This window comes from Paramacrobiotus metropolitanus, unplaced genomic scaffold (assembly GCF_019649055.1).
Source record: "Paramacrobiotus metropolitanus isolate TYO unplaced genomic scaffold, Prichtersi_v1.0 Parri_scaffold0000206, whole genome shotgun sequence".
NCBI lineage: Eukaryota > Metazoa > Tardigrada > Eutardigrada > Parachela > Macrobiotidae > Paramacrobiotus > Paramacrobiotus metropolitanus.
Genome location: NW_026570426.1, coordinates 120,438 through 147,295, shown reverse-complemented (window position 1 = coordinate 147,295; position 26,858 = coordinate 120,438). Strand labels below are relative to the sequence as shown.

Below are 26,858 nucleotides of genomic sequence, written 5' to 3'. Positions count from 1 at the left end.
GGGTAACTCCCTTGACTTCACCGTAGGGTCGTTTTGAAGTTGGGAAGAAAAGCCGATAATCCCATGCGATGTCCCGCAAGACTTGTCGCTGCTCATCGGTTAAGTTCGCGTCGAGCTTCATGGAGTTGATGGCTTTCTTTTGTTCTTCGACGGTTGCCGGGTCTTCGTCACCTTCTTGGGTAAGTCGGACCCGGGCCTTTTGGTCGTCCGTCATATGTTCGTACGGCTCGACTCGACCCATTGGGGATCCTTTCGTACGGCTCGACTCGACCCATTGGGGTGGGGATGGTTATGTCCTTGTTAGTGTGGTTTGCCACGAGGATGGTAAATTTCTTCCCGTCATGTGGGGTCGGGCCATCCTTCATCTCAAAACCTTCCGCTAAGGCTTCCTCCGAGCCGAGGTACATTAAGTTTTTGTTCTTAGCGGGGTCGACTTCTATGTCGAGGGTTACCGTAACTTCGACGATAGCCCTGGGAAGTAGCTGAACCTTCTGTTGGGTCCGTACCGTGGTAGCGTCGTGTTGTGTCGTCCTCGGTAGTCTGAATGGTCGTTCTTCATGTTGTGAGACTCGGGCTACTCCTATCGGAATTTCCCATTCGATCCCTTTATTATCGGGTTCGAAGTCGTAGGTGCCGCTGTAATGCATATATCCGACCTTGGCACCTCTTCGGAGTACCTGGTTGTTCTCGGTCGCGTTCTGGACCTTGATCCATGCGGTGTCGCAAGTCGGTCGGATCTCAATGGTGTCTTCAATCGGTCGGACTCCGGAGTACTTTCGCCGGAAATATTCATAATGGATGTCCCGCTTAGGGTGCATGCTCTTAAGGGTTCGTACCAGTACGGCACAGGTTGAGAAGGGTGGAAGGGTACACTTGTTCTCACCGAAGACAGGTTGTCGGCCTTCGCTTTTATCCTCGGTATGGAGCTGAAGACGGTTAACTGTCGGGCCTGTTGCTATTGGCTTCGGCCTCCGTACCCGTTTCCATGGGTTATATACGGTGGTCTCGGACTTAGTCTGTCTAACCGAGGCTGTCTTCGGTTTAGCCGAGGCTCCATCGGGACTTGTATTTTTATCAGGTTCAACGGGGTTACCTCCGACGAGTGTCGCCTGTTGGGCAATCTGTTCGTCGTCGGTCTGAGATACCCGTTGTCCCGCCGCACGGACGTCGTATGTGGGGCTGCCTTCCGAGGATTCAGCCTCGGAGGTGTTAGGATCCTGTTCTAGGCCCGTATTACTGGACGTAGCCAAGGTTACTGGGCTGTCAGCCGGGTGAGAAACCGTAATTGCGGTTAACTCAACCCGTCGTTGGCCCGAGCCTCCGTTCTGAGGTTGCTGGGCTTCCTTTGAAGGTTCTTTGCCGGACGATCCACCTTTTGGGGGTTCGTCCGGGGGTGTATCGATTCCTACCCATCAAACCGAAGGGTCGAAGCCGATGTCGTTATCATCGTCATCATCATCGGAGGTATCCGATGAATTGTCCTCTGAAGGTTCGGATGGCTCATTATCGGAGTCAGTGTCCGGTGAGTCACTTGTGCTCTGTACATCCGAGGCTTTCGAGTCCCAATCTCCAAATTCGTCGGCTTCGCCTTCCTCCGCTGTTCCGGCGGATGGTCCAAGTAGACCGTCAGTAACCCTAATTGGGGTTTGCTGAGTCGGTCCTTCCCACCTTCCCGGTTCGGGAGGTCCGGGGGGGATGGTGCACTACCATGCTCCCAGACTTCTTCATTCCGAGTTCTGAGGGCTTGGACGATCGCTCCATTGTTTTCGTGGCAGATCGGGCATTCCAAGGCCATATATTCTTGATCCGGGGCTTGTGGTGCCCGTGTGTTAGCTAAGCGGCCCCCATTTTGTGGGTGCACAGCCTCGGCTAGCCTTACTTTCTTGGCCTGGTGCCAGTTACAAGGCTCGATCGGAGGTTCAGAGTCCGGCACGACCCTAGTTTTGCGGGTGTCTTCGCCGTATCGACTCCAAAAGGAGGCAGTATCCAGGGTACCGAAGTGGTAAGGGTCCCGGAAGTGCCACATAAGGCGTCGGCCCAATTCATGGGACTGGATTTCCAGTATCGCCGGTATGGGGAGCTTGTGCTCCACAAATTGTGCGTGGAGTACAATCCGCTCTTCTTCCCATTCGATAATCTCTTCTTTTAAGGCTTCGGTCAGGTTGATTACCTCTTGGCATTCCTCCCATGCGGCTCGGATCTGATCATCCGTCCTTGCGCCGACCTGATCGAGTGCGAGTCTTATGCCGACCGTCCGGGTTTCGAGGAGGTGTCGAATGCCAGAAAACCAGGTTCGGTACCTTTGGTTGAGTATACCAGAGGCCGATGCCTCTGGTATCGGGATAGACTTTAATATCCCTCGGACTGGTTCCAATCGGGTCGTCCGTACTTTCGCCAAGTATTGTTCTATGGCGTTATGGATTTCCAGCTCCGTTACGAGGCTTCGTTCGGTGTCCGAGCGTTGCGGGCAGATCGGGGGTCCGGGGTTCATCGGGTGATCAAGCCGATTTATCCGAGCCTCATTCGCTGCCGTGCCCGATGCCTCTGGTATCGGGATAGGCTGCACTACACCCGAAGATGAGTTCCGCTGGCCCTCATTGGGGGTCGTTGGCGCTCGAGTGAAGACAAACTAGGAGTGCAGGTAGTCGCATCCAAGAAGTACAGGAACGTCCGAATTATTGGGTTGGACGTGGAATGTGTGGGGGCTGGTGAAACCTTGCAGAAATACCGGTATGGTACAGCAATTAGTCACCATGAAGGCGACTTGTCCGCCAACACCGAGTATTTTGGTGAAATACCCCAAAGGTTCAAGTTTAAGATTGTTGGTATGGCAGAAACGCTCCTCTATTAGGGATGTTTCGGCTCTGGTATCCAGCTTGGCCGTGGTTGTTACCGGTCCAATTTGAACTTCATGTGTCCATGCCCGGACCACCTTCGGTCGTTCGGTGGACTGTAACGGTTGGATCTTTACCTCTCGAATGGTCACTCCGACCGGGATTAAGATTGTCGTTGATCCGCCGGGGACACTATTGGTGTCTACACGCGGCGGTGGTGAGATTCGGTCCGACCTCGGTGGGTCTACTCCGTCTTGTGGGTAGCCATCCGAGGGTCGGTGTGGACTTAGTCGTTTTGCCGGGGCTGATGAGCCTGGTGAAACCTCGTTAACCGAGTTGTGCAACTCCGGACGGTTCATAACGCCTTCCGTCAGTGCTTCGGCGGTTTCTACCGGGGTTATCCGGCTTGCTATCCGTTCTTCCATGGATGGTTGACCCTCTCGTAAAGTTGAGAGGCTATATTGCATGTTGAAGAACGTACGCGATCCGGTTACTGTTCGTGCCGGTTGTCGCTGGAAGAGGTTCGCTTCCTGCTGCAGACAGTAGGCGGGCACCTGTGCCTACAAAGGTACTGCTTCCCAGTCTTCGGAGTACTCCGTTACTTCGTCGGTCGGAGCCTCCGGCCGTCTACTTGGTTGGCCTACCAAGGACGGTTCAGGCGTCATTCTGGCGTCCTGTGAGGTTGCGGGTCGGCGTCCCGATTCTCCGCTTAGCCCGTGGCTCGTAATGCCTAATTGGGCACTGAGCCGTCCGGGCAGCCTGGAGACGTTTCTCGTCCCGGCTGGTCGGGTCCGGTTTCTCCGGCCGACATCCCCGGCTTCACCTTCTGGGCCTGGGGGTCCGGGCACGTTCTGTGTCCCGGCTGCCGATCGGGTCCAAGTTCCTTGGCCGATCCTCCCAGGTACCTGTTCTGGTCCGGGAGCAGCATTTTCGGCGTGGCGAGGTTCGGGTCGATTCTCCGAGTATCCGAACCGGGGATGTTCGGCGCCTATTTGGGCTACCATCCCCGCCGCTAAGATTTTAGCGGACTAGCTGACCGTTGCGGAGGCTAAGTCCTCATTGAGATTCCGAGTTGTGTCCGAAGGGTTAATCCGGTTAGTGGGGTTATCCTCATCCGGTGGTTCCGTCGGATGACAGAGGTCGAATGAGTCACCGGAGCTCATCGACCTTAGGCGTTTCCCTGGGATGTACCCGGGACAGGCCCGCCAACTGCCGGTTGGTATCCGCCCGGGCCCCTATTGGGGGCCGGGGACGGCGGCAGTTGCGGCCGTTGGGCTGGTGGCGGAGTTGCCAATGGGGGTCGGCCACCATTCTGGGGGTTCCCTCCATTTCCCTGGCCAGGCTGCCGGTTAGGGCTGCCTTGGCCGCCGAATCCGCCGGCATTCTGCTGACGGAGGCGCGGGGGTGGTACGATGTTCGGGTAGTTCTGATTCGCCGAACCTAATGGCCATCCGTTATCGTACCGGTACCTCCAGTCCAGGTACCATCTCCGGTTCGGGTTGTCTTCCAGCCGGAGGTTGGCATAGCCACAACTCGCTTGGTTGTGGTTGCCCCATAGGCAGTAACCGCAAGGAAACGTTCCGTCCTGGGTCCAAAGGAAGAACTTAGCTTCCATCCGGTCAACGTAGGTTGCCTGCTGGCGAGCCTCTTGCTGTGGTGTCCGAGGCTGCCGTTGCACGTTCTGAGGCTGGCCGCCTCCACCCGCGCGGTTGCCGAAGTTTCCGCGGCCGCGATTCCCGCCGCCACGTCTTCCGCCGGAGCCCCCATATTGTAAGGCTCCACCGCGTCCGTATCCGCCTCCGAAGCTATACGCCTGGGTCTGAGGTTGGCCGTAGCCGGAGTTCTGGCCATAGCCCTGTTGGGGCTGGCCATAGCCGGAGTAACCCTGGTTCTGTGGTTGGCCGTAGCCGGGGCTCCGAGGCTGACTCGGTTGGCCGCTGTTCCCATAGGCTGGCGGCGTGACCATGGTCCCTGTTGGGGCTCCATTCAGGTTCATCGCCGCCATTGCCGCCCAAGTCTGTTCGATCTGACCACGAGCCTGAGGGGGTGGTGTCGCCGGAGGGCTCTGTCGGTGAAGCCCCGGTTGCACATTCTGGTAACCTGGCGAGTTAGGTTGGATGTATCCGGGAGCCGGCTGAGTCGCAGGGGCGGGGGTCGCTGCCCTGACGGTGATATAGTTAGTGGTATTGCCACCTTTAACTACCTGGTACATCGGCTTTCCCCGGGTAAAGTCCCGCTCGTAGTCACGGAACTCCTGTGTAGTCTGCGGCATCCTAACGTCTAAGGCTGCTCGAAGGACCGGTTCCGTTATGTTCGTCCGCAGGTAGAAAACCGTCAGTTCGTCGGTAAGATTGCCTCGTTGTTTGAGGTTTATAATGGCGTCGTAGTACTGCTCGGGGGTCTTTTGCCCCAGCATGTACTTCCTGGTGGTAGTGTCCGCCACGGCCGTGACCTGCTTGTTGGGGTCCATGAACCGGGCCGCAAATTGCTGCAGCCAGTAGTCGACGGTCCATCCGTTTTCTTCAGGTTCCAGAGTTGACTGGTTCTGGTACCATTCCAGGGCTTGTCCAGTAAGGGCGCCCTCTAGCTCCGTCATAAAGGCTACGTCCGTCATTGCGACGCCGTCAGCCTCCGAGCGATAGATTCGCCGGATCTTTGTGATCCAGCCTTCCACCTTGGCGCTGTCGCCGTTGAACTTCGGCAACTCTGCCCGATTCTTCCGGGCTAAGATCCGGTTGTTCCGTTCTTCGTGTAGGCGCCGGTCTTCTTCGTAGCCTTCCTGTCGGGCTTGAGCAATGTCCTGCTCATCGGGTGGTGGGGTTTGACGCTGTTGGACCGCCGGCATCGCCTGTTGGGCTATCGGAGGATTCCAAGCCGCTGGGTAGGCCGCTTGCTGGTTCTGCGCAGCCGGGGCGGGTTGAGGTGGGTAGGGCTGTGGCTGGGGTTGCGGTTGAGGGTATGGGTTACCAGGGGGTGCCGGCTGGGGCTGTCAAAGTCCGGGCGGAGGATTCTGCGCTCCATACCCCTGGTTGGGTGGCAAATTTGGTGCCGCATTCCCAGGCATCGTCTGTAGGACCCTGTTATGGTCGAGCCACGTCCCCGGTGGTATAACCACATACTGGTCAGCCTGGGACCACGGAGCTCTCAGGTCCATGTTGCCTTGCTGAGGCTGACAGGGTCCATTGCCAACAGCGCCAGGGCCAGCCAGACCTATTGGGTCACGGTTATCTGGCCGAGGCTGCTGTGTGTTGTCCGGGTATCCGGGGTGAACCGGGTCAGCCCAGTTGCGCTGCCCTGCCGATACGGGTTGCACTTCGATCCGCGGCGGGTACGTGTTTTGGGAGCCCGAACGTTGTCGGTCCCGGTTGGAGTTCCCCGAGTTAGGTTGCGAGCTTCCCACCGAAGCGTTCGTCGGCAGTCGAAGTCCCATACCAGGTCCGGTTACCGGGGCTCGGGGGTTCGAGCCTCGGGGTTGGTCTTGTCCGGCTGAGGTTGATGCTACGGGTCTAGATCCGGTTGTGAACATCGTCGTTGTGGATGTTCCTCCATAAGCCGTAGTGGTTGTGGTAGTTGACTGGGTCGGTGCGTTGGGGGTAGCCGTCGAAGTGTTTCGCTCCGGCTCCGGGGCTGACGGTACCAACGGCGGCCTCGGTATGGGTCCCACCGAAGGTTCAGTCCGCAGCATTCCGACCCGGTAGGTTTGACTCTCGAGAGCCCCCGTTTGACCTGTTGGGTTCAGCAGGGGGTTGTCTCGGCGCAGGTAGTCGTCAATCTGCTGACATTTATCCTGCGCTTGAGTAGTCCGGTAGGATGGAGGTTGCTCAGTCATAGAGTCCTCGAGGTAGGTCTTTTCCTCCTTCAAGCACGCAACCTCGATGCCCAGGTCTTCTCGTTCCTGGACCAGCTGGTTGTAGTTTCCGCATACGTCGGTCTACTTGCTGGATGCATCCGTGCCGAAGTTATAAAGCTCCTGTTGATACTTTAGGAGCCGATCCTGGTCTATTTCCAGTTGGGTCTTCTCGGACTCTAGCTGTGTAATCCGGGCTCGTTGAGCGTCGATGACCGCGAGATTCTCAATACGGGCCTGTTCGAACCGGGCTGTTTCGTTCTGAAGATGGGTGGTGAGGGCGAGGATCTGCTGGCCAAGTTGGGCCTGGCATAGCCGAAGGTCCACAGCTATACCCTCCGGGTCATTCTGGTTCTCCCGGAGATTCATATAGGCTGTCCGGAGGAAGTGGAGTTCTGAATTTAATTCGTCGATCTCTCCCTCCAGGCCGATGATGCCCTGTTTAAGGTGATGGTTCTCCTCGCGGTACTCATCCACCCGGTCGAACATCTTATGAAGTTCCGCCGAGCCAGCTCGGAGTAGCCGAGGGCCTGTTACCGCTGCTCCAAGTCTTCTCGCAGGGTGGCCACTGCGGCCCGAGACTGCTCCAGCATGTCTTGGAGTCTGGTGACTTCGGCTTGTTCATGACGGCAGGGCTCCTCAGTTACTTGCAACTGGGCCTCTAACCGTTCGATCTCCTGGGTAAGGTCGTCAATGACGGTGTTTGCACGTTCAAGTTCGTCAGTGAGCCTCTTGCGCTCCTGCTTGTGCGATGCTACCGTCTGGGTCAAGACATTCTCCGTCGATTCGACGATGTTCTGTCCGGCCAAGAGCTGGTTTTGCAGCTCGTATATCCGTTGACGGAGGAACTGTGGGTTGTCGATTTTCTCCGGAGGGGTCTTGGTCAGGTACCGCCGAGGTGTGTAGTCCGAGGCTCCGATGTGTGAGCCTGGATGTTGCTTCGGTGACAAAAACCTGAAGCACTTTCTGCTGTCCGGACGCTCGGTCACCTTATTGGGTAACACGGTTGCGTCGAACACTTCATTTGGCTCGGGCTCACCTGGCCTTGCCTCGGTTTAGGTCCGGCCATGCTGCCCTGTTGGGGCTGCACAGGGTCACCCATGTCTGGTGACACTTCGGAGCTGCTTAGCACCGGGCTCGAGGCTTCGTTGTCCGGGGTGATGGCCGGAAAGAAGACTGGCGAGGCACCTATTGGGTGGACAAGTCCAGTCGCAAGCTCGGAGTTCGCAGTTTGACCTATTGGATCATGCAGAACCTCCGGTTCAGCCTGTGGTAGCTCGAGGAACGTCCGGTCGTGTGCGTCCTCGAAGCTATCCTCCGGCGACTGGTTGACGTCGTTCGCCAGGATCCGCGCATCTCGCTTCTCCTTGGCCGACTTGGTCGACTGATTGGATTTGCCGAAGTTACTCGATCGGTTGGAGTCCGACGAGTGAGGCTCGGTGCCCGGGCCGGCATGACGGAAGGTGTACCCGCCTGCATTGTCCCGTCTGGCATACCCTTGGTCGAACTTTTGTTCGTACGGATTCTCTCGACCGGACATCTTCAGTGGTGACTCTATTGGAGACTTGAAGTAGCCTCCGGGTTGTCCCTTCGGCCAAAAAGTCAGACTATCCTTATTGGGGACTTGTCTGAGACTGATGAGGCTTTTTTTGCCTGTTGAAGGTCCAAGGGCCCGGTGGGGGGGCTTAGGTCCGGTGGGGGGGCAGAAGTCCGGTGGGGTGAGGGGGGATGGTGTGGGTGTGCTTGTGCTACTTGCAACTCAGTACTGTTGTCAATACAGGGTACAGCTTACCTACGTCCTATACTACATCACTGACCGTTATGACGTCACACACCGCTAAGTGGTCTTGCAGATTACTGCCTACGTCACGATTCTGCGCGCCGCGTGAAAAATTCCAAAAAACAGTGACTCACTACGGACTTATAACATAGGGAATCTCCCCGTTATCCTGATTGGTCAGATTTTAGTATGGTAAATCGGCCGTCGTGACGTCACAATTAATTTTTAATTTGAATTAATTATTTTTGCCGTGGGAAAATCGGCGAAATTCCGGAAAAATTATGAAAAATTCTTTTTCACCGACCAAAAATTAATTTAGCCGGGGGAAATTAACTCCCGTAATTTTCCGTAAATTTAGAAAGGTTGTTAACCGAGGCTCAGAGGGTCTACACCGAGGCTCGAGTGTCCGACCTAGTAAGGCTGGCTATACCCTATTTCTACCCTAAAAGGATGTTTTTAAGCCCGTTTTTTCGGGTAAAAATAAGTTTTAGCCGGCCAAAACTACTTTTGGTCCGGTAAAGATGAAAGTTGCCTGGCTATATTGGGTCTTTTAAGGCTCTACACGGGTTACCGAGGGTCAATCGACCCTTTTTGCCGGGTTAATCCGTGTGACTCCGCTTGTCGATCCGGTGAATCCCGCGCTGGTAAAGTTGCGGGTGCCACTTAAGGCAAAGGTGACCCCGATTGATGAGGCTGCGAGGGTCCGCTGGGTCCGTGCCGTACGTTCTGTCCGGGGATCCGCGGGAACTGCTAATCGACCCGGTCAAAGTCCGTCCGAAGATCGTTTCCGCAAGGAACGTTCCGTCCACGCGCAAAAAGAGGGTCTGCCGAGGCTTTCTGCCCGCAAGAGAGAGAAAAGAGACCAAACCGTTCTGGATGGCGGCGATCAGATGGGGATGGGAACCGTTGGTTCTCCCCTGTCTTCACGTCGGCCGGGGGACTGTCGCTGGCTGCCTGCTCGTAGGCTGCCATAGCGACTGGCCCAACAAAAGGGCATTCACTGCTTTTACTTCCGTTATTACCTTCCTGAAAATTCACGACTTATGAAAACTATACTATGGCTATACTACTACTACTACACTACTATGGCTATAAATACTTTTGCAACTATTATGGTCAAATGTACCAGCGCATTTTGATGGAAAAGAAGCGACTGTAGTTTTCACTCTTTCGATTTCGGTTTGCCGATATTGATATTTGGTCGGGCAAAACGCGTCTATTAATCGAAGGCACGCTTGCATCGTATTAAAGCTAAATCGACTGGATTATTATTTAGTTGCGGCACAAAATCAGTGAAATTTTCGCATACGGTACAATTGTAATTTGCAATATTTGGTTATACACGGATGTCACACTGTATCGGCTGAATAGTTCTGGAAATCAGAAGGAAGTGCGCGCGAACTGAAGTCGCTCGGATTGGCTTCCGCGGTTGATTCGGTTTCAACGGGTAGTCGGCATACGAGACAGTTGCGCGAATAGGTCGTCAGCCAGTTCGTTAAGCACGTCGAATGGCCAACCTAAAAAAATTGTAGAAATGCTAATACAACTGGGCTCTTGTGCTGACCAAGTGCTCCATAATAACTGAAAAATACAATGTACGGTAGCAGAGTGTACAGGTATGTATGTTCTAGAAAATTGCGCTCTGGCACTTTGTAATAATGACGGATAATAGTGACGGATGCCCTCTATAACCATCCACAAAAACAATTCAAAAAATGTTCTTTTGCGTAAGCGTAAAACCAACATATGCTGTCATAGCCTTATCATGTCTGCTCGCTTTACAGAGTCAACCACCCGTGGTGGCGCAGGCTGTATTTAATATTTTGGCGTTCATATTCCTTGGTTAGCCCTGGAGCTCACCGTAAAAGCATGGCAAGATGATCTTCATCTCGTCCACAGCAAACGGTTGACATGTCGGACAGACGCCGTCGGATTTCTCGGTGACCTTTACTGACACGAGCCGCTGCATTTGCGAAGGTATCAGCCCAGTTTCGGGTGGAAGCTGTTCGGCGAGTCCTCGATAGGGGAAGTGGTTGTTACCGAGAAACATAGCAGAGTGGTTAGTCACATGCACGCTTGATAACAATACAGTAAAACCTGCGACTTTGAACACTCGCGTAAATTGAACACTAGTGTACATTGAACGGTCATTACGGAACCGGCGCGTCTCGTAGACTATAACACAGGGGGGACCTCGCGTATATTGAACATCTCTCTAAAGTGAACATTGAACAAATTAGCTAGAACGAAGCTAATTATTTACTAATATTTAGCCCTTTCGAAAATGAACAAAGCGCCAGAATCTGGTTTTGGGAGCGAAAAAACACAAGAAAAGCGCTCAACGGACCAGAGTTCACTAGCCATTCGCTTGTTGAGCCTTGTTCCAACTTTAACGCCACACGATTTGATTTGTTATGCGCGAAAAAAGCATAAAAAAGTCTTGGTAGCGGGGTTGTCCCCATTGAGGCGGCGTCCGTTCGCCCTCAGGAGCAGCTTTAGTGCACAGAACCATTGCCCCCAGGGGCGGGCCCCTTAGGGGCAGCTGTTCTGTACATTGAACAGGCGTCTACATTGAACGAAAAAGCTGGAACCGCAGGTGTTCAGTGTACGCAGGTTTTACTGTTTTATTTATATTCTAAATTGCCGCTCATAATGACACTTTTTCTTAATCGATATAATTTTCTGGTAATGATGGCAGATTTAATATAGGGTGCGTTTACTAAATTAGAAATGCATATGTTGATATTTTTATGTCCGTGCAACATGTATTTGAACGAGTTCTGGTGTGTCACAAGTATTAGTCTGAACTACCAAAAACCTAGCTATTTGGGTTGATTTGGGAGTTATGTTTTCACGCACTGATCAGAAGTACTGAGTCATAATTCGGTTACCATAACTTGTTCGGGTGCGGCTTGACAAACTTCTCGTTGCCGGTAAGAACATCGGATCAACCCAGATGAAGAAGCAGAGCGCAGCGGCGTTAAGGACTGTCACCAAACCTGTGGTTTTAGCGTCTGAGGCCGTTCCCTTGCACGTGATCTTCTTCTTCGGCGGCCCGGGGGCAGGCGATGAAGTCCGCGCTATAGCGAAACTGCTCTCCCAGGAATGACTGAAGGCTCGCTATCGCCGTCAACTCCTCATCGACTGCGGTTTGCGCTACAGCTCGATCCGTCTCTAACTGTGCTATCGCCGCCAAATCCTCCTCGACTGCGGTCTGCGCTGCAGCTTAATCCGTCTGTAACTGTAGTCAACACATACGAATGTACAGCAAATCGCTTGCACCGACTGCGATAACAATCGTAAGTTACTTAATTAAAACGCCCGGTGCGTACGTAGTGTCAAAAATTGGATACTTAACCTAAAATCTTCGCTTTCGCTCAATCAGAACCACTTTTCTGTAACAGTCTACATCATTCTCAATTGATTTGCAAACAATAAACACTGTGCTGAGAACCGTTTGCGCCCGCAGCATCGGTTGCCGAGATGTTCAGCCTGCAGATTAGAGTAGTTTTGGTTTAGTTTCATCTCGGTAGCAAATGAGTGATTGACCGAGCTCCTACTACTGTCCAGGCTGCAAATCATTAAATGATGCCGAGCTTCCACTCGATTAATATGAATACTATTATACTATAACTTCTTGATTTATTTAATTACATTCATTTATTTTCTATTTTTATTGTGTAACCGACCGACAGATTAGTGCGTGACCAACGGACAGACAAAATTTCAGTTGTCTTGAATACAGAAGGCCTTCGCTTAGTTTCGCTCGACAAATTTATTCACTATCTGTGCCACATATTCGTATACATATGCCATTGCCGTTGCTCTAGGACTGCGAAAGGAATGGATGAGCATTCATTCGTTCGTTCCTCACGCGCTCCTAGAGTAGAGCAACGGCAACGCACATTATACAGATATCGTAAATCCCCCACTATGCTGTATAAAGACGTTGCGATACAACCATGAACCATTTATCAACAAATATTTTAGTGAAAATGTCCCCAAAAACACATTCGCTTAAAGTTTAACAGTCGGTATCTACGTATTACCTAACTAACTAGGCTAGCTACGGTAACCAGTTTGAATAAAAGGAACGGAACGGAACGAACGGATACTGGACATACTAATTCTGGCTAGCAAATGAAAATATCTCATGCATTTTTCACGTCTCGGTGGCTTTTTTGCAGGTTTAAAATGGAGGCTTTCACAATAACTGGGAACAGCAAAAATAGCAACTGGACCACAATCATCATCAAGAGTTAAATCAATTGCAATGCAAAATCCGCTTGCGCGACGGAGTAATAAGTAACAGAACTACTATGTATGTTAATTTCTGTAGCCATTTAAACGGCGCGAATGGAATTCCGTATATGTGGTATTTTCCATCGTATTTCACATCCCCAACGCGTTTGCGCTGCTGTGTTGCTTGCATATATTGGCGGTCACAGCTGTAAAAGTGAGTAATCGATAAAACTAATCAGCTTACACTGTTTGAAACTATCCGCCTCATGCAGCCTTCTTATCATGGGGTAGTAAGTAGTACTCGAGGCAAAATTGTAAGTGAAGAATTTGACACCTACTTCTTTGCAAAGTGTTGTAGTACTGTTCATCCAAAGGCTTCTCAAAATTTGGTTGCTGCAGCCGCTTGATGAGTTCTTTCAAAGTTGCAATTATTTTATCCGCCTGAATTTTATTATCCGGATCCTTCAGTGTTTTAGCGTTAGCTTCCATGCACTCCAGAATTCCGCTAAATTCATCCGTAAAGTTAAAGGAACCGCAAATTTTATGCAACTCCGAAATACAATTTTCGGCTGCAGTCTGCTTTTCTTGCAGCTTAACCTGCACCAAATCGTGGCGCGATAGCAATTTCTTGGTTTCGTTTGCATAACTGTTGGCACGTCCCATCGCTTCGTTATAGTCTTTCTGCATTTGCTCTATAATATCATCCACATATTCCGTGACTATAACTGCCTTGACCTTTTCGTGATAATGCTGGCCGGGTCCACATCCACACTTTTCGCAGACACCGCTTTTCATAATGCAGGCACAACCGGCAAACGTATTATCTCCTGTCTTTGGCGTATAGTTTAGTGCACAGCCTTCGTGGCATACGCCGTCGTCATGTCGCATACACACGGTGCTAGGAAAATCTGCGGGCTCAAGTTTTACTTTTGTAATGGTCTTTTTTCCGCGGTTATATCCGCCGTTCTTTTTAGCATCAGCTCTAGCGCCTTCGTGATCCTTTTCAGCCTTTACCAGTTCCTCCCTTGTGCTTTGAAGCCTATCGATTTCTTGCTTGCATTGGTTCAGCTCATGCTTGAGATTGTTGCGATGACGTTCTATATCCGCAAAGGCCGCGGTTGATTTTGCATCAAGCTTAGAAATACAGCTGACGAACCTCTCCCATAGAATGTCCAAGTTAGGACATTAGTGGTTCCATAGGAATGAACCCATAAGCCAGGACACGAGCGGTTCACTGGGTTCAGAACCAATGGAACCAAGCAAAAAGCCTGCTAACGTAAAACGGATTCAGTTGAACCAATGGAACCACATGGAATCACAATGGAACCACAAGCGAACCAACAGCACTCTCACTTGCATGCAAGCTGTCGCTACCGCTGTACCCCGTGAACCAATGGAACCAATGGAACCACATGGAACCCCAATGGAACCACAAGCGAACCAACAGCACTCTCACTTGCATGCAAGCTGTCACTACCGCTGTACCCCGTGAACCAATGGAACCAATGGAACCACAAGCGAACCAACAGCACTCTCACTTGCATGCACGCTGTCCCACTACCGCTGTACCCCGTGAACCAATGGAACCAATGGAACCACATGGAATCACAATGGAACCACAAGCGAACCAACAGCACTTATACCTGCCGACACTCGCGTCACGCCAGCTCTGTACGGCGTGGGCCGGGTACTAATGGAAAGCTAAAGTATTGTTTATGGATATGTACGGCCTCCGTTCCTTGCAGTCGGGCGTTTTAGCCAGGAAAATCGAAGGCTTCAGCTTTTCGGTTTTGAACGTCTGCAGACTTGCGAAAATTGCCACTACAATTCAAGAAGTGACTTATGGGTACGGTAAATCTAGAGGGTAGGCACACTTCCGAACATTAGTGACAGATACGTACAACAATGCAACAGCGATAGTGCAACTATTTCTACTGTTTACCAATGTACACGACTGTTTGCAACCGTTCGCCGGTGTTTAGAACTGTTTCTAATTGTTCTTTGCTGCTAGCCGCTGTTTCTAACGGTACTTTGCTGTTAATCGCTGTTTCTAACTGTTCTTCGCTGTTTCTACGCTGTGTCTAACTGTTCTTCGCTGTTAATCGCTGTTTCTAACTGTTCTTCGCTGTTCTACGCTGTGTCTAACTGTTCTTCGCTGTTAATCGCTGTTTCTAACTGTTCTTCGCTGTTCTACGCTGTGTCTAACTGTTCTTCGCTGTTAACCGCTGTTTCTAACAGCACTTCGCTGTTAATCGCTGTTTCTAAATGTTCTTCGCTGTTAGCCGCTGTTTCTAACTGTTCTTCGCTGTTAACCGCTGTTTCTAACTGTTCTTCGCTGTTTCTAACTGTTCTTCGCTGTTAGCCGCTGTTTGTAACTGTTCTTCGCTGTTCTACGCTGTTTCTAGCTGTTCTTCGCTGTTTTAACTGTACTTCGCTGTTAACCGCTGTTTCTAACTGTTCTTCGCTGTTAGCCAATGTTTGTAACTCTACTTTGCTGTTAATCGCTGTTCCTAACTGTTCTTCGCTGTTAGCCGCTGTTTGTAACTGCTCTTCATGGAACACCGCAATTTTTATCGGTTTATTGTTTACCATATTATTGTCATTTTGCTAACTAAAGTACTCAACAAAAGTAACTCAACAATCACTCATTAGTAAACCGAAGAGAAAGCATGCGCAACTTTTCCACGACAAACAAAATTCTTTTGCATCGGAAAATCGCTAAATAGTATTACAACGTCTGCGCCCGTTGAAATGTATCGGAAAAGTACCTTTTGACATCGACTTCTCCACGCGGCAATTATGCATTCTGCTTATAACATGCAAAAAGAATTCTTGTCTTCTCTTTCCCACGACAAACAGCGAAGCTTTCAGATTACGCAGCTGAGAAAATACTTGTTCTGCAGATTCCGTGTTGATGGATGTCTCAGCTCCATGTATCGCTGCCAGCACTTCGTCAGCATTATAGTTTTTAAAGCACTCCGGCTTGTGGTTCCGCATATGAAATCTGTCGATCACTTTTTGAATTTGGAACCACATCTGTGAATAAGGTTCCGGATATGGCAACTTTTTCGCTGCTTGTCGAAGGGCGTTTAAGTAGCACATGTCATCATAGCATAAAGTAAATTTCGAACACTCTGCCGGGTCTCGTGTGGATAACTCTTTAAGCAGATATTCAGCAGTATGGAAAAACACTTGCGACGATGATTCAGGCCTGCAACAGTAACCTGTTCCATTAGGAGCAATATCTTTTGTAAAACCTGAGACTTACACATATAACGGTCGGAACATTTTGATGATGCCCCCAGCAGTTACAAAAAATAGCCATCCCCGTGATCGCGATTTAAGGTATTTATGCAAACCCAAGTTCTTCTTGCAAGTCAGAGGTGCACTGAATATTTCGCTGGTGTCGCTTTCGCTTTCCGCCGCAATCAAAGCCGCTTCGGGAAGCCTCGCCGTTTTCTCAGCCTTAGCAGTAACGGGTAGACCTTCTTTTTCCGCAATTACCAGGTGCGCTTTGCAATACAAGAATCCAGGCAACGGCTCTTCCGTACATTGGCAAGGAAATTTAAGTAGCGGAAATTTGGGATGAGTTTTCTGAAAAAATTATTATTTTTAGCGTTAATTATTACAGGAGCATTCATTTTGCGTTAAGACTAACCTTGATCTGAAAGGAACAGATGACGTGACTGAATTTCCAGTTCCCATCCATTGCTACAACGTCCCTGCAGCCTTTTGCTATGCAGAGCGCGTGGTGTACATGTGGCAGTAATTCCTTACTGAGAATTTTATTCAGCTCTGTCAGCGCTTCGTCCCAGTCATTTTCAGCAGTAAATCCAGTACTCAGCTTTCCAAGACTTCGCAAATACTGCTCAATGTGGTATTTAAAGAATGCTTCGGCCAATTGCTTCCGGTTGTAATCTACAAAGCTCTTTACAGTACACATTTCATATATCCTGAATGTATCCCAAAGCAGCAAAGCTCATACCCTCAGCAATTCGAACGCGTTTTTGACACAAGACGAAAATGCCTGAAAGCTGCACTGTTTGAAGTACCTGAAATAAAACATTAAACCAATTGTGAACTGTAATTAAATTTACACAGTTAGTTTAGCGTCGGTGTGTCATATCTCACATGTCGGTTTTTATCAAAGCACAGAGCCGCCTTGTGCAACACCATTCACGGGAAATTTCCACAAAAGGTCTCGGGTTCTCCTACAAGAAAAATTTTTCTTTTTCCGAGTGAAAGAACGTTGAGTAGCGGTAGTAGCTCTTGCAGGAGCGGCAACGGAGGTTGAACTTCCAGCACTTTATATGCGTGCCATCGATGTCGCTGACAGTACACTACAAAAATAGTTGCACATTTTATAGCCGTAGTCAAAAAAATATCTATATTTTTCTAACTAAATCTGAAGGGTCATGATGCGTGTAGAGAGAAGGGTTTCCGTGTTGGCCGTTCCTGGTGTTTCGGATTTGACAGCAATCGTCGACCAAACACTTGTCAGTGGGCGGTAGAAGAATAACAGGATCGATGGTTTTCCGTGCGAACATTTCAAATACTTCGGGAAGGGCCCTCAACTCCTTTACAACTCGCAGTAGAGTGGATTCGTTGCAGTTCAAATGTGTCGTTATTTTCTGCAAGATAAACGCAAACCAACAACGTCGTTAGTAATTATATATATACCGAAACATCACAAACCTTCCAAATGGCGGGAAACTTGGGACTGAGCTCCGGCCACATGTGCAGTGCTCGAGCAGTCTTCCGCGCGATATCAAAACCATTGTTTAGTATAAACAAGGTTTTCTTGTCGGACATGTTTTACTTATAACAAACGCTGATCTTCAACTAATATGGCGTACAGAAACCGCATCTACCTCCTTAATTTTTATGTAGATTGTGGCAAAATTTTGTTATATCTTCGCTACAAGGCGAAAGGGTGCACCCCATGCTATTTTCGTCGTTGAAAGTGCGGTGTGCATTGTTGCGACGTAGTGCACACAAACTGCATTATTACTTGCTTTTTTATTTTTTCATTTTTGTACTTTGTTTTGTTCATTTTGTATGTTGTTTATTGTTTTTACTCCTTAATTCCTGCGTTCTTTTTCGTTCCCTTCGTTTGCATTGTTTTCACTGAAATAAACAGAAATGTTGCCTTTTTATTAAGCAGCAGCCAAGATCAGTATACTTCCGCAGGTTTACACTCGTTAAGGTGATAAATTTTAAACACTGAAAAACACCCATAATCATTATTGTCATTGAAGGTCTTATGACGTGCTTGTATGTTAAAATAAATATACATTAAGAAGGGTTCATTAGCAACCATAGCTGGTTAAAACTTTCTAACAATTTGTTTGCTTGGGGATGTGTAAACTCAAACTTCAACAATGGACGAAAAACAGCTTGTTAATAATTAAACTTTCGATGATTTTGATCGCAAAACCCTTCCGCTTTCAGCAGTTGGCGGCTTCGTGCAGCGGCGCTTTTTCTTCGCGGCGGCCGCTGTAGCAGCAACAACGTCTTCTTGCACGAACTCGTTTGCAATATCGAACCCAGGCGCCGGATGACCGTAAGCGGTTACCACCTCTTCGGCAGGAGTGCTTCCGCTGACAGCGGACACATCTCCAGCATCTGTCTCGGGACCCTGGAGGGTCGGATCCGGCGACTGGGGTCGCTTCCGACTCTGCTCTGCATCCTCGACCGACGATGACCGCTCATTTCCTTTATTGCCACCAGAACTCTGAAATTCACATTAAATTCTACACTTCTACTCGAACGACACAAAATAATACCGTAAGTTTTTAAATAATTGTTTTCGACCAAATCATAACTACCTGATTATCGGTAGCTACTTCTGAACACTTCCGTCCTTGAAGAAGACGCTTGTAAATTGCTCGGTTGGCAATATGACATTTCAGTTGTGCTGGATCATGGCTCTGCCGGGTTGCTTCTGCAAAAAGGATGTAGTTCTGCCGTAGCATTATTGCGCTACTGTTTTGAAACTAAGTTTGAAATCTCACCGTCATTAATCAATTGCCAGCTCTCTCCCAGCAGTGTTATTGGCATCGCGTCTCCAGCAGCCGGCTTTCCCGTACAGAACGTGTTTACGGTGATGTTGACTGCGCCTCTTTTGGAATTCTTTTCCGGCTTTTCGTTCAACCATGCCTTTACTGCCGCTTCTGAAGTTTCCCTCAGCAGGGAGACGATTTCAGCGCCTCATCCGACGGATAAATAGACAGGCAGACTCATAGTCGCTGTCTCGGATCGGAATGGACCAAAGTGCACTCATAGTGGTCAAGCGGATTTGGACGCGTGGATCTGGAAACGCGCGTGGATATGGATCTTATATTTTGTTCCTGTTTTTTCTAGTTATAAATTTCGATAGATCTTATTTTTATGTAGAATAGACTTATCCCAATTTTGTTAGAATTTCTTCTGTTTGCACACTGCACTGTAGAGACGTTTCGCGCAAACCAACTTACATACTCAAACTTTTCCACATAAATCAATTCTGCATAACTTCCGTAATCAACTCATTCCACTATTGGCGCACGCATGTGCCCAATGACATAATCAGAAAGCGAATCAAAATTACTTCGACCGGTGCACGAACGTGCCTGGTAAATCAAAATACAGCCGCGTACATTTATTCTAGCGGAAATCAGCCATTTGCATTCGGTAAATCTCCAAAAAACCGCCCGATGGCCTTGTGACGTTGGTGCGACTCAAAATAAATTTTAGGTTAAACTTCTCGACCACTAAAATCAATAATTCCATCTTAAAATGCCCGGGGACAATCGTCACCCACCAGTGGCATCACAGGCACGCCTGTTAAGTGGTCAGGATAATCAAAATCTGCCCGATGGCCTTGTGCCGTTGGCGCGACTCAAATTCCCTTTTTCTTCCCACTTTCGTGGAGAAATCAAAATCCCGTACGCCTATGTACAAACTCAACCGCGAAACAATCAGCTTTGCATAACTTTGTACCAAACAGTTGCAGGCCAATCAGCTTCTCAGACCAAACCCCCGTTGCAGGCTGACCAGCTTACTCACCCAACACAAAGACCGATCAGCTTGGCGCGGGTAATACGACTCGGAAGTGCAGTTCGGGAGTTAGTCGGTTTTTACAGTGTGCGGAGTGTTTATTAAATTTTAATAAAATTCACCACGATCCCGTGTGCTCTCCAGCTTTCTTAACGTAGCCCAGTATCTCCCAACACCCAACATTCCCGTTTCTCTGAAGACGTTACACGTCGTCCTTTCACTTCAACTACCAAAGCCCTTCGACACCATGTGGAGCGGCGTAGGAAAGGTAATCGATAAATTCCACTTGGACAACCACGTCGGCCATCAGTATCATACCTACTATAATCCGGCTCGGATTATGGAAACTCATCCAACATTCAAATCAGCAAATACCCAGGCGTGTGAGCAAACAAATGCATGGCTGGGACGCTATAAATTTGCACTGCTCAAGATGCCAAAGTATCGCCAGCTCTTTTTCCTGCACCGGCTGATTACGAGACGTAACAAGTACTTAGCGAAGGTGTCCGCGGACAGCGCCAGCAGTCAGATGCCTTTGGACTAATAAATGCTTTGAACAGATATTACGTACTAAATCCGAATACTTCTGAGCATCGGCTACTGCTACTGTACTTTGCAGAAGTGGTTAAATCATGAGCAGAATTATCAGTTGCGAATATATTCGCTGTTTTACGTTTTTAGTTTCTCAAAGAAGTAGAAACTGTCATCTTTGGTGGCGTTTATTTTATTTCGCACGTTTATTACCCTTCGATGATTAGGCAGAGACGAGAGGGTACCGAAGCATATTTGTAACCTGAATAAATAAATGAAAAAAAGCGAATTGTAATGGGAAAATGGCCTAACCAAAGCGCATAATATAACCTGAGAATAATTACGTATACTCACGTGGTTTAAGTTTGGTTATAAGGTGGTTGCCGTGCAAGATCGCTTCGGCTGCACATAGACTGACATAGTCACTGAGGCCGAAACTCACTTGGGCCAGCACTAATTTCGGTCCGCGTTATTTCCGCAACTGAACATTTTGGAAACTTGAATTTTTTAGGTTTTCTTAGGCGTTCTTATGTTTAGAGTTTTCTTATGCTTTCTCGTGATTCTTCCTCTTTCAGGTTTGGATTTTATTAGGTTTCTCGCCTTCACTTCCTGTTGTTCTTAGTATCAATCAGATATTTCATTCGGACATTGTTGCGGTTCATAAGCATTTGACTGTTAGGTAGGCTCATTGCTTGTTGTATGACGACGGTAATGTGGGCAAGCCAGAGCGAGCGTCGCCCGATATGCACTGCGGTCGAAGTGAATGGTGGCCAAAGTGAAAGATGGACGTAGTATTTCAGCCGAAATTTAAGTGGCCGAAGTTAATGTTTCAGTGTTTGTTTTTCGAAATGGGATACCCAGGTGGTGTCCAGCCGAGTCGGCAAGCGAGGGTGTCCTTGGTTCGCTTGAAGTTCCATTGTGGTTCCATGTGGTTCTATTCCTTCCATTGGTTCACGGGATACAGCGGTAGTGGGACAGCGTGCATCCAAGTGAGAGTGCTTTTGGTTCGCTTGTGGTTCCATTGTGGTTCCATGTGGTTCCATTGGTTCCATTGGTTCACGGGGTACAGCGGTAGTGGGACAGCGTGCATGCAAGTGAGAGTGCTCTTGGTTCGCTTGTGGTTCCATTGGGGTTCCATGTGGTTCCATTGGTTCCGTTAGTTCACGGGGTACAGCGGTAGTGTGTCAGCGTGTCGGTAAGTGAGAACGTACTTGGTTCAAGTGTGGTTCCATTGGTTCAGAACCATTGAACCACTAATGTCCTAACTTGGACATTCTCTCGAGAGGAGAGGACGAACCGATTGATTTCAGCCATGGATTTCTTCCACAAAGCTTCCATTACTGACAAAAAACGTTTTTTAGTTGTATAGACAACTATTCGATCATTCTATCTGATGTGTAGTTTAGGAGCGTTCGATTACCTTGCCGGTGGTCGCCCTCCAGCATTAACAGCGGATCTTGACTCAACGCCGCATTGTTCATGGCGAAAATGTTCTCCGCTTTGAGCGTCCACGGATGCAGCGACATAAGTTTGAACTTGAAATTAGTCGAATCGCAGCTTGTCAGCACAACGATCAGGTTGTCCGTTAAAGCGTTCGGTGTTATACCTCGCAGTCGGGTAAGCGTATTGCGCAGATTGATGGTGCCTCTGCATTGTGTGCCGTTAATTACGATGACAATAGCCGACAGAGTTCCCGCTGATTGGGCTGCTTGGAGAATCTGTTGAATATTTTTTTCGTCCCGTTCCACGCCCCTGCTATCGCTCATTCCTGGAGTGTCGATGAAACGATATGATGCTGTTCCCGATTCAAAATCGTAATCCATGCTGCAAATAAATTTTAGCGTTTGATAAAATAAGAATCTGGGTGATCAAGAACTGGGTATATCGAATCGTTTGAAAAGGTGCCGTTTTTCCATTTGTTTTTACCCGTAGAAATTGAAAAGGATTTGAACTAACGTAAGTCCCAATTGCTAACTGAAAAGAAGGAAGTGCTAAACCCGCCCAAAGAACTGTGCACTCTTTTCACATGATCTTTATGAACTGCAAATATTAGAGGACTGTTCAATCTGCGTAACGGTTTTTTCTCGAAAAACGGGATTTTTTAACGAAAGCTCGTACAGCCCAGCATTAAATGTGATTACTTCTTGCCAGTGTATAATACCTAATTTTCCCTTTTAGGTTGCGCATTAATTTTGGATGCGTGCAGGTTTGCTAGAAAATTACGATTGTACACCACTGGATTAGCTACCATTACCGGTAGCACATCAGTTTATTGACCTTCGATTTACTGCTGCCCGACAATTCGCTTTCTGCAATTTTTTTCCCGGCATTTTGCGGAAAATATTCTATTAACCGACAGTATTGCATGAAATACAATACGAGTACTTCCCCTAGAGAAACGCGTTGACTGCGTTTGTGGGCGTCTTTTGTTTCTGCTTCTTGTCCACAAGCTCCACAAAGCTGGATGGAAGCTAAGGTAATTTGTAGTAATTTTTTTTAAATCGCTACCCGCCGTGTATGCCTTTTACCTGAGGCCATACGACAATTTGCAATAATATTGTATTACAAACGTAAAGTATTATTCTTAACATTTAACTCAATAAAACTTTAACTTTTATTTCGTTAAACCAAACCAGAAAAAGGTTTTCAAAATTAACAGTGACACTTTCCAATAACCTATTAACGTTTCTTCTAAAGGAGTGTGGCTACTGCAGTTGCAATATTAGAATACTAATAATATTAACGAGAAACGAGAGTGTTACAACATCAGTCTGTTCTGTCTAACTGCCATAATATAAAAGCAATTTGATAAACGTGGCCCGTCTAAGAAGCACAGAAAAGAAATGATAAATATAAAGCAGAACAATCCAAAATTTTATTTTGCCCAGTGAAAATTATTACAGAATAAAATTGTGCAACCATTTTAGTTCAGGTTTAATGACGGCAGACTTTCACGGCTACCAAACAGAACAGTGTTCTGGTATTTTTAGAGCCTAATCAACGCGGTTCTCTAGGGATCTAGGGGTACCATGCCAATATCCTTAAGTCTTAAGACTTACCACTTTTCGGTTTGGCTGGCAGTTTGATTACTGACATTTGCTTCGTGGTACTGGTATGCCTCAGTGGGCTTCGAATAGTACTCAGTCGGAATAGCGATTCGAGGTGCTGCAATATTTCCCCCTTTGAAGTAGTTGGTGAGATAATTGATCAGCGTAGACTTTCCTGATCCAGTTTCACCGATCACCAGCACGATTTTCCTGCCGCTGGATGCCGGGTTCGAAGCACCATGAGGCATTTTAATGCTAAACTGAAGTAATGCTTTTTGAAAAAGTGTTAGAAAATTTTACTACAGGTATAACGGGTACTGGTTTAAATAGGGTGATTCCGTACTGGTATCTAAACATATCTAATTTGAGATAATATTGTTTTTGGTCAGTCATCTTGTCACCTTGTGCAGACATTAGTCACAGTTGTGTTGTATGACTAATACGTTACTCATATGTTCAAAAGAAGGCAGTGTACTGAAAACCATCTAATCTGCTTCTAAGAGAAAGCATAGCGCTATCGGCCATGATTGCAACCGTGCGCCTGCTTTATTTATTATTTGCACGTAGCACTTTGACCGTAGAGTTTCTGACCCCAAGAGAGATTGCCAGAAACATCTCGTCCCCATTTCAGTTTCATCTTACAAGCAGAATTTTTTGGGGATAAAATTCTTTATTAAAATCTCCGATAAATTAATATTGATAATTTCCTTCGGTTTAGTCTTGAACAATTTTGACATGTTTTCTGCAATTTCAAACACAAACTTCACAGTTTTCACTTTTATACAAGTCAAATACCTTAGACTTGTTATACGGAATACCATCAAAATTCAGACGCGTTCTGAACGCAGAAAACATTTGATTTAAGTTGGCCTCGATCAGCACCGCGCATGATAGACTCCGCGTTGGCAGGTTAAAACGTCGCTCTGGCGCCCTGCCAGTGGCATTGCCAATAGCAGAGCAAGCGGTAATACTTGAAGACTTTGGACTGCGAATGCGAGTTTTATTGGAGCTTTTTCATCCGTTAATTGGCCAACAAGCGAATTAATGTAAGCATTTGGTTACCGAACCCGATGATCAATAATTACTGACACAATGAGTGTCCCTTATCCGCTGCACAGTGTTCAAAATGGCACGCTCCCATTAAGCGCATTCCGGCTGCACCTTGCTGACAGTTTCTGGGATGGATCGGCATAATAGAATGCACAAATAAAACTGGTCAACAAACAGTCTTCTTATCTACACCTTTGCCTTATGACAGTCTTCTTACCTACACCTTTGCCTGCCTATTAGGGCGAGGTTTCAAGCGGTTATTCATGTTGGGCTTAACATCTCATTATAAAGTGCGAAGCTTGCGCTACCAGGATATGGCGGGCCATTGGCGGCGCCATATTCTGGTATATGAGGCTTATAAATTTTTAATAAAAACATTCGTTTACGTTAAAACACAACTTTTCGTCGTGAGTGTTGATGGAGGAAACACTTCGTAACAGATAAAAAGCGAATAGCGCCGATTCAAAAAAGGCTGGGTTATGAATCCGGTCCTTTACGGCCAGCAGCGACGAAAGCGCAAACCAATTCAATTATATAACACCTCGACTCGTTATTAAAAAAATACTCCAGAAATTTATTTAAATCCAGTTCTGTCTTTGGAGGTTGACAGGTTGTCTACATAACCTACCGTTTTCGATATCGGGAAAGCTATGGAGCTAGCTCACAACGTCCAGTAGCGGTACCGCCCGACGGCGCCCGTAAGTGTGTTTTTAAAATTTTAAATAAAATTATTTTCAAAACTCCTGGGGCGATATACCTTTACCACGTTTTTGCACACGATATCGTTTCCAAATTATAATTCAGCGAACAGTGTTTGGTGAATTTTATACTAAAAGTTTTAAGTTTAGAACCTTATAATTAGTTAAGCGCATCTAAAATAAACCTTTTATCAACGCAGTAGTGTAATACGTTAATTTTTCTGATACTGCATAACGTGTGTTGCATTACTATACTTGCATACGAAGTGAGGTCTCATTTTGGCGGCATGCTAATTGCCCTAAAAGATCTAGCTGGTGGGATGTTATCGGGGTGCGAAGTGTGTTAAATAATAACAATTTTACTGCAATCAAACATTGCCGTAGGGTTTGGTTACTCGAACACGTTGCACAAACATGGGTACGGCTATCGACTGAAAATAACGGTAAGTCAGTCATTCAGATAAACACCGCAGATAATTCCCGAATTTAATGAATAACAATCTCGGCCAATGTTAGCTATAGCTGAGCATGCGCGAATACTCACCTCCAGACAGGAAATATAGGTATCACATAAGAGTGACAATGCAAACAAGGATTTTATCAACAAGAGTTCGGTACACAAGGTGCAGCGTATGCTCAATGATCAGCTATGCGATAACACAAAATCACTCCGTGGTGTTAAAACTAAATGACAAAAACTTCGCGTAATGTCATAAGTACTTTTTACAGTTCACATTCTCTCCCAACGAATGTGTATATAAGCAGCCTTCCATCAGAGCGCACTTCTGCCCATACACTATGTAATTAATAAACATTTCTACATAGCATCATGTCTAGATATCTGGTCAGCAGAGACGAATTCCAGCAGGCCGTAACCAGCGCCGGCTCCCGCAGCCGACGGACGCGCAGTACGAGAGCTTCGCCAAAGGCGCTCCCAACGGCAAAATCACCAGCCGCCGCGAGCTGGCCATGTTCCTGGCCAACATTCTCCACGAATCCGGCGGACTGCGCTACAAGAAGCAGATCTCGCCCCAACCGGAGTACGAGAAGTACTACGGACGCGGCTACATGCAGCTGACGTGGGAGGACAACTACCGCAAGGCCTCGCAGGCGCTGTACCACGATGACCGCTTGGTGGAGAACCCGGATCAGGTGGCGGACGACGAGGACGTCGCCTGGGCCACCGCCTACTGGTACTGGGGCGCCGCGGTGCATAATCATCCCGGAGTGGCCGAGGGGAAATTCGGAGAGAGTATCAGGGCTATCAACGGCAGGGAAGAGTGCCAGGGACGCAACGAGGACAAGTCCCGGGCTCGATATCGGTACTATACACGTGTCTTGGCTGTCTTCGTGCCCGGCGAGGCGCCTATCGAATCCGGATGCTACAATTAGGCCCTAACGCATATAGATATTCGCCTACCTGTTTTTGCTGCATTCCGAATAGCGAGTACTCTGATTTCCTACTTCCGCCTGTTTTTCTATTGCTGTTTGTTTTAGCATAGCTTTACCCTGATCTTAAAATATCCTTAAATTTGTTTGTCATGATGCACAACACAGATAGGTAAACAATAATTATATAAATCAGCGCGATGTCCTACGTACGTACTCATTTATAATATACCTCATGAAATATTCCACAGTTTTAAGGTTTTCGGTGTTCAGAAATAACGTGTAACAGAACCGTGTAATCACCTTGTTAACTCAAAAAGATTTGACCAGTTTGTACACAAAATCATTTAAAAGACAATTTTATAAGAGTAAATGACGTAGTATTCTGAGCTATTCGTTTAC

At 47.9% G+C, this 26,858-nt stretch overlaps 2 protein-coding genes across 2 annotated transcripts; one reads left to right on the top strand and one right to left on the bottom strand.

Moving 5' to 3' along the window:
- Nucleotides 1-20,838: 20,838 nt before the first annotated feature.
- On the bottom strand, nucleotides 20,839-23,594 carry LOC129600966 (uncharacterized). Its single transcript, XM_055499656.1, has 3 exons — nucleotides 23,332-23,594; nucleotides 21,693-22,096; nucleotides 20,839-21,612 (listed from the first exon to the last, which is right to left on the bottom strand). Exons 1-3 carry the CDS (start codon nucleotides 23,565-23,567, stop codon nucleotides 21,509-21,511), a joined length of 744 nt encoding a protein of 247 aa, XP_055355631.1. The 5' UTR covers nucleotides 23,568-23,594; the 3' UTR covers nucleotides 20,839-21,508.
- A 2,287-nt stretch (nucleotides 23,595-25,881) lies between these two features.
- On the top strand, nucleotides 25,882-26,574 carry LOC129600968 (uncharacterized). Its single transcript, XM_055499659.1, is given in 2 exon segments — nucleotides 25,882-25,957; nucleotides 25,960-26,574. Coding segments are annotated over 2 exon segments (561 nt in total). The 5' UTR covers nucleotides 25,882-25,896; the 3' UTR covers nucleotides 26,460-26,574.
- The last annotated feature ends 284 nt before the right edge of the window (nucleotides 26,575-26,858 follow it).

What these genes read in the sequence shown, in the direction of transcription:
- LOC129600966 (XM_055499656.1), bottom strand. Translation starts at nt 23,567, where the DNA reads ATGCCTCATGGTGCTTCGAACCCGGCATCCAGCGGCAGGAAAATCGTG. An exon ending in GCCAGCCAAACCGAAAAGTG is followed by an intron (nt 22,097 to 23,331) that starts GTAAGTCTTAAG and finishes ATTTATTTGCAG; the next exon opens with CATGGATTACGATTTTGAAT. An exon ending in GGAGGGCGACCACCGGCAAG is followed by an intron (nt 21,613 to 21,692) that starts GTAATCGAACGC and finishes GTTTTTTGTCAG; the next exon opens with TAATGGAAGCTTTGTGGAAG.